We start from the raw sequence: 8,093 nt of genomic DNA on the forward strand, positions 1-8,093 counted from the left end.
TTCTTGTGCAGCATGATAAATGTGGAAATAGAGAAGAATTGCACGTATTTAACCTATATTGGATTGCTTGCTGCTAGCGGAGGGGAAAAAATTTGTAAATTTTGCAAGGGTGAATGTTGAAAACTATCTTTACATGTATATTGAAAAATATAAGATTATAAAAAAAAATTTCATAGACTGCAACTTTGTAATGGGCTGAAGCTCGAGTTGATGCAGAGGTCCCAAGCACATGAGACTAAATAGTAATCGGACCATACTCTATTACTATATATGCTTAAAGAATGGCCCCCGCCCACTTTTTGTGCAAGTCCTAATGTGCCGTATAGGAAATGACGCTTTTGGTGGATGGAGGCAGAGGGGCAGAGAGAGAAGCGGAAAGGGACTGCTGGCTGGCTTCTTGTCACAGCTGCTCACATTGTTATTGCAATCCCCCTTCACCTCTGCTGGTTGGGTCCTGTCGCAGCTGCCCATATTGCTATCGCAATCCCCCTTCACCTCAAAAAGAATAAAGATTGAAGATTTTCCCTTAATCTGAGTTCCCAACTCCGGCTGATTTTAAAACAGGAAGTCATCACACAACTTGAGAACTCTTAGGTGCAGAAACTTATTACTGGACAACAATGGAGAGAAAAACAAGGTCTTTTTAATACGGTACATTAAATGCTTAAGTTTACTATCCTACAAAGGTAAGAAAATATAAATGACTACAGTCAACTTACTGGTTAAAAAAAAAAGTTTTAGTCAAGTAAATTTAAAAAGAAATAGTTTCCCAATTCAGATATATTTAGGAACATTTGTATGAAATTTAGTAGAATGAAGGGAGAAGTGGGAGAACAATGTAATGTCATGACCATAATAATGTAAAGAAAATAATCCTGAATAAAATTAGAACTAAGATCAATATAGCAACTAATTATAACTTCAGAGAACTGGTTAAGTAAGTCTTTCTCTTCTTAGAAAGGTAGAGGCCTAAGATGTGAAATAAAATATCTGGGTCAGATTTTGCCAATGGGTTGTTTTGGTTTTTCTCTTCTAGTTTACCTAACTTTACTTCTTTGTGGCAAAGCAGGCATCTATTAGAGATGGAACATTTGTTAATAGAATATCAACTCTTGGTAGAATCTAAGTTCCTTGAGGGCAGGAATTATTTCTATTCTTGGTCTTGTATCTTGAGTAACTTCAACAATTGACATTTTAAAAGTACATGTTAATTAAAAAAACAAAAAACAAAAAACAAAACCGAAAAGTAAGATTCTGGAGGTGAGTACAGAGGGTTTTTTTTTTTTGGTGGGGGGAAGGGAGATGATTAGGAATAGGGAATGTATGTCCAATGGAAGAAATACAAGAGCAAAAGAATTAAGTAAAAGGATGTGGAAATAAATTTGACTAATTTGGACCAATTAGGAAGTTTAAAATATCAACTTTAATTTTTTAAAAATAGTTCATGTTAACTGAAACTAAGCTACCAAAGTAGAGATTCTACTTTAACAAGAATGTTAACAGTATTATTTTTGTATGTAAAGATACTTACATTATCTTAATAAGTATTCACCTGACAATAAGTCATAACAAGTCCTTTGTTCTACTGATCAAAAAACTTCATTTTTACTCTCAAATTCCAAGGTGTAGGATTCCAAATTAATCAAGTACTAATAGAGTTTAGGAATAATAAAAGTTATAGCAAGATGAGAGGAACTAGATGGTAGAGCCTTGAAAGTTAGCCCTCACTTCAGATTTGATAAAAAAAAATAGTTGACAGGCAGAAAATTTGAAAAGATTACTCTAGTAGCTATATAAACCAAATTGGAAGAAAGAAGATACTGGGCAGGTAGGCCAACCTATTTAGTAGAGGCTGCCATAACTCAGATGTGAAATGCTAGGGAACTGGTCTGGGATGGTAGTAGCACAAATACTTTTCTAAAAAACTTAAGTCTTTTCTTGTATGAGAAGAAAAAATATAAGGCTTTGATCATGAATTGGTTGTAGAAAGTAGAAAAGAAATTGAAAATGGCTACATACATACATATATACACCCTTAAGAATTAGTAGAATTTCAATGGCACAAGAAATTAGAAAAAGTTGAGTTTGGATAAGACACTGAAAGAAAGATTTGAGAGCTGAGCACTTAATTTATCCTATTTAAGTTTCAGATGTTAACAAAATATCTAAGTGTTATCATCCTACAGATTAGTAGAAATTCATTAGTAGAAAGGTAGAAAGAAAGAACTAGAAATGTTCATTAAGTTGTTTCCAGTTGTGACCACTAAAACAAGGAAAGCTGAAAGATGGGTTTGTGGAGGAAGAACATGGCAGAAGACCCTAAGACTTCTATAATTAACTGAAGAAGTCATCCCTGTAAATAAAAACTGATTCACAAAAATACAATTCATTTCCCCCAATCACAATAATGGCAATAGTAAATAAAAATAGGAAATCTTGGTCTCTCCAATAATTCCCTTAACTCCCTGTGTCTCAATTGATTAAAGCCCAAAGGCTTCAGGAAGTAGGAACTATAACAGTAAAATAAGCACAAACACTCCAAAGAGAATCACAAGGAAAAGTTAATTCCTTTAAAGCAACTGTTATTTTGCATTTTCAGATTTCAGAGAAACCATTTTTTAACTAAACCTGGGTCAATGTGGTTAGTATAATAAAATAGTAGAAAAACTAGTCGTGATCTTGGACAAATAACCTTTGCTTCTGTTTCTTCTTCTGAAGTAGGTAGGATAAACTCACAAAGAGTTTTGAGGAGCAAGTACTACAAAAGCAAAAGCAGCAGTGATCTGCATTTTTACAATTTCTCTAAATTTTAGAACTGAAGAGGAAACTAAGATAATGAAATCCAGATCCAATCTTTCCATTTGACATAAGAAAAAAATTTAGTTGATGGATTAAAAAAGATCTCATAATTAGGAACAAAGCAATTTAAGTCTCCCACTTACACTGTTGAACCATGATAAATCATGTATTGCTTCTGGTTATATATGGAAAAAGAATTTTAAAAGCATGAATCAGAGAACGTGTTGGGTACATCAGTACCCAATATTCCGAGAAAACTTGCAATGTCCAATGTCAGTGATGAAAAAAAATTTCAATTATACCTACTTTTGACAAAATTAAACTCAAAACAAGCAAGCTCAAGGATTTTTAGCTTCTTACAAGGTAAAACATTTTAACACTGAAATTGTTTAAGGATGATTACAAAGAATAAAAGTCAAGTGAAACATTTTCTATAAATTCAAGGAAAACATGTATCAGCATCAGAAAAACTACATGTGAAGAGGATACCTCCAACAATCAATAAAATATATGAGCACTTAAAATTAGGGCATCCCTGAAAGTATTCCAATAACAATTTACAAAGATACTTGGTTTTGACTTTATCTCCCCAACATCAATACCATATCACCAACTCTCAGCAGCTTTAACAAATTTATTTTCTTCCTTTTTTTTTTTTTAAAGTAATCTCAACTATACTAAATTCAAAAGATACTTGGTATGGCTTGGTTAACATATCTTTGGATCTTAAAATCTTGCATTTGAATTACAGGAAAAAAACAAAACAAAACAACAACCACCACCTTGAAATAGTACTGTGCTCCAAGTTCTTGGTAGAGGATGTTTTTTTCCCTGAGGCACTTGGGGTTAAATGACTTGCCCAGGGTCACACAGCTAGGAAGCATCAAGTATCTGAGGCCACACTTGAACTTGGGTCCTCCTAACTTCAGAGCCAGTGCTCTATCTACTATGCCATCTAGCTGCCCTGCGGGTATTTTTGTTGTTGTTGTTAAGAAAAAAGGAACTCTTTGCCCAAATGAATGAAGATCGAAATGGCACTTACCTTTTATTCTTTTTCTTAAAAATCTTGTTCTTACCCCATAATTTTTACTTTATACTTTTATTTTCCTTTCATTTTTATAAACTTTATGTAGACTGTCACATTCTTAGTTTATTTCCATTGTGACCAAAGTATTTGATAAACTTTTTCTCAATAGAATGATCAAGATCATATAATTTACATATTTCAGAGTAGTAAATTTATAATGGATTTTCCAATGTTATTATTATAATTTATCAAGTGAAACATCTCAACATCTACATCCAAAAAAAGACATTTCGTGTTGTCTAAATAAGCTATATCTCATGCTAGTGTCTCTTTTATTCCTTGGTGAGAATTACTAAAAATGATATATTCACTTCTCTACCACTGCCCTGTCCCTAAAACATTAATTTCAAAGTTCAAGAGTCTTTTAAATTTTAATTGACATATTTCTTTTTGCATGAGATGGACTTAAGTTTGATCCATTTCATTGAGGAAGAAAAGAAGGAGCGGAGGGAGCTGAGGCTTTTTAATAGACTCAAGGTTGGAGAGAACTTTAGAGGGTAATCTTTTTCCAATCTCCCTAACAATCATTGCAGGAAATCTTTCTAGAACACCCAGAGACAGTAAGGAAAAGCTCACTACTTTTAAATGAGAACACGTTCCATTGCTGGACAGCTCTAATTGTTAGAATGTTCCTTAGACATACAAATTCTAACTACTTTTGCCAACTAGAAGACAAAAACATATTCACTCTTTATATCTAATTTCCTTCACATATTTGAAGACAGCTATATCAAGTCATTTAGGTAGTATCATGGTTAAAATAATAAGCTTTTAAGTTAAGAAAATTTAGGTTTGAATCTTGTCTCAGAAGTTGGGTTGACTTAAAACTCTCAGTCTCAGTGTAATGTGTCACCTACCTCCAGGATTTTAGTGAAAAAGGCTAAATGAAATAATATATGTAAAATACCATGCAAACTTTAAATCACTTCATAAATATTAGCTATTCTCTTGAAATATGCTAGTTTCCTCTACTATCCTTCAGAAGACAATTACTACTACAAGATTTGGTTTTTTGGAGTTTGTCACTGTCACTCTAGAAACTCGTTACCCACCAAGCTGGATAAAAATATTCCAAATTATTTGCTAAAAAGACATTACTATCTAACAATTCCTTGATCTGGACACTATTTCTATTTATGAAAGATAATCTATGCCCATTTACTTCAGCAATTCTACAAAAAGTAAACATGAGAAAGTAACATAAATCTCTATCTTTAAACAAAAGAAAAACTGGGAAATGGGATGAAGACACTTTACCTGTCATCTATTTAGAAAAATAATTTATAGAAACAATTACTTCAAAATATTGATCATTAGCCAAAATTATGGGAAAAGAAGTTCCCAGAAAATTAGGAAACGTGAATCTCTTAGAAGAGTGACAAATTTAGCCAAAATATTTGAAGTACTTGAGGATCTACAGTATCTACATCAACATAACAAAATTAAAGAAATGAATAACCCCCTTAGATGTATAAAAATCAACAATAATCAACTTGATGCATAAACTAAATACCCTGGTTTCCGTTGGGCTTCCAAGCTCAGATCATATTCTATGATCATTTTAAGTTTAAAGGTACTTCAAAGGCTTCAACACTATACTTCCCTTTTTTTGCCTTACTTTTAATTCTCTTTAAAAAAAAAATTGCCTTGTAATTGCTTCCCCTACTCTATTCCTGCCCATAAAAAGCACAAGTGACTACATTGTGCATGAACACACAGTATGCAACAAGTATTTGTGGAATGTTGTCAAATCAAAGTATATTATTTCAATACATGATATAAAATTAAACAATCTATCCTTTTCTAAATCATATTTATCAAATACAAGAAGAGGTTCTAGAATGGTTGCATCCATCTGATAACTTCTTACAAATTTCCAAAAACAGCAAACGGGCTAGTATCTGATGAACTCCTTCACAATTCACAGGAAAAGTCAATTAAAGAACTGAGTGTATATCAATAACAAATTGATGTACTTATAGAAGGGCCATTGAGTCAGTACTAGGTATTCATTAAGCATTCACAAGGACTATAGGTCTGTACTCTAAAGGATGCTTAAGTCTCCATTCAAGACAATCACAAAGTATACAAAAGTCTTAAGTTCCAGATAAACAGGTTTTTTTTAGAGGCCTGGAGTAAGGGAGTTGGGAGTTCAAATTCAGTCTTAGACCCATAATCTTGAGCAAGTCACTTAACCTCTTTGCCTCCCTTTCCTCAACTGTGAAGTGGAGATAAAATCTATTTCATAGGATTATTGTAAGGATTAAATGAGATAACTGAAAAGCCCTCAGCTCAGTGCATGGCACATATTGAGTACTCTTTAAATGTTACTAGGTTATTATTAGAAGGTAGGTTAAGTCATCATTAATAAGAGACTCACCACCTTTTCTTCACTCAACAACAGCTATTCACCCAACAGAATAGAAAGGCTTCAAAAAAATGAATGTTCCACATTCCTATGGAAGTGTGAAAATTTAAGACGATAAGTTCTAACTAAGAATCACCAAGCATTCAATCACTTTAAGGCTGCAAAACTACTACCTCCAAACTCCAAAGAGTCCAAAGAGTTAGAATTGACTCGGCCATGTCATTTAACTTAGTGAGCTCTGGTCACTACCCTTTTCTGGTTGTTGCCCCTCTCCTTCCTCCCCAATGGATACTACGAATGAATGACAGGGCATCAGAGCTAAATTTAAATAATTTCCTGGCTTTTGCCACAAAGCTAAAAACTAACGAAATCATGTGGCCAACTCGAGCGTTTTTAATGTGATTCTTTGCATCCCTCCGACTTGCTGGATATCCAAGAGGGCAGCATGGGTAGTACTGCACTTTGCAAGAAAGGGGGAGGGTGGTAGACACGAAGAAAAAAGAACCCTATCCCACCAGATCCAGGCCCCCCGCCACGCAGTTATAGGGTCTTTACACCCATTACCCCACCCCAGGAACACTTTTTTTTTGCACAGTCTGAGCAAGTCTATGGTGTCAGCACGACTTCCCCCGCCGTCGCCGCCAGCGCGCCCCTTTCCCCCGAGGAATCAACACCCCCTTCTCCTGACATATTTTGCCCTAGTCCGATGCCTTCCCCCCTCCAGCCGCTTCCAGCCAGCAGCAAGTCGCCCTTCACCCCGCCCAGCCCAAACGTGCGCGTCTCTTCCCCCCGGCCCGTTCGCTCTAGCCCGCCCGGGCTCATCTCGGAGGCGAAGTGTGGCACAGGCCAATCCTCACACTTTACCGTCTTCTCCTCGCACATATTTCCCGTCCAGCAAACTGCTGCCCCGGGGGGGGCGGGGGGGAAGTAAGAGGGGGAGGGGAGCGGGAAGAGGGGAGCCACGGAGGAGCGGGACCGTCGAGCTGGAAACAACCCCCGGCGGCGAGGGTGGCTGGGCTGGGGAGGGGGCCGGGAGGGGGGGGTAGCCACCCGGCCGGTCCGCTTAGCTCGGGGCTGGGGGTGGAAGGGTTTGGGGAAGGGGGAGGGTAGGTACCTCATAGAGCTCTTCGGAAGCCATGGTGGGCGGCCAGGCGGGAGTCCCCGGGCGGAGTTGAGGGAGGGAAGAGGGGTTGGGGTCGGGGTCGGGGGGAGAGGAGGGGGCCGGGGCCGCCGCCGCCGCCGGGTTGCCGACACTTTGTTTCAGTTGGGTCCCTGTGTGGCCTCCGCTTCCTCCTCCTCCTCCTCCTCCTCCCCGCTGCCCGGGAGCTCAGGACGAGCCTCTCGCACTCCAATGCCAGTGCGGGGCTGGCGGCGGCGGCGCTGCTGGGGCTGTGCGCAAGAGCAGCTGCGCAACTCGCCCTCCTCGCCCCCTCGGCTCCCTCACTCCCCGGCGGCCCGGCTCCGGCTCATAGCTCTCCCGAAGCGGGGCTGAGTGTGGGGCGGCTGCTGCTGCTGCTGCTACTACTGCCGCTGAAGCTGAAGCTGAAGCTGAAGCTGCCGCTGCCGCTGCTGCTGCACGGTGGCGGCGGCGGGTGGCTCCCCCTCTCCGGTGTAGTGCAAAAAGCTTCCTACTTCGACCAAAAAAAAAAAAAAAAAAACCCTGCCCCGACTACTGAGCATGCCCAGAGCGACCGCCCGAGCCACGGCGGAGTTCGAGGGTGGGGAATTCCACTTCTCCGGGTTTTCGGGGCCGCCACGAGGGGAGGGGAGGGGGCAAGGGGGGGGGGGAAGTGGGGAGGGGAGGGGGGCGGTGGTAGGAGCGGGAGCCCAACCTCGGGT

General features: G+C 39.1%; 1 protein-coding gene across 3 annotated transcripts in view; it reads right to left on the reverse strand.

Annotated features, from left to right (window-relative positions):
* The window catches only part of CDYL (chromodomain Y like), a 162,311-nt gene extending 154,438 nt beyond the window's left edge, over positions 1–7,873 (reverse strand). The window contains exon 1 of one of the 3 annotated variants that reach the window (XM_051970737.1): positions 7,369–7,873. In XM_051970737.1, the coding sequence (XP_051826697.1) occupies positions 7,369–7,392 (24 nt within the window). In that variant the 5' untranslated portion in view covers positions 7,393–7,873. The remainder of the gene's footprint in view (positions 1–7,368) is intronic. The other 2 variants (XM_051970736.1, XM_051970738.1) reach the window with 2 other exon arrangements.
* Between the last annotated feature and the right edge of the window lie 220 nt (positions 7,874–8,093).

Source organism: Antechinus flavipes, chromosome 1 (assembly GCF_016432865.1).
Source record: "Antechinus flavipes isolate AdamAnt ecotype Samford, QLD, Australia chromosome 1, AdamAnt_v2, whole genome shotgun sequence".
Classification (NCBI taxonomy): Eukaryota; Metazoa; Chordata; class Mammalia; order Dasyuromorphia; family Dasyuridae; genus Antechinus; species Antechinus flavipes.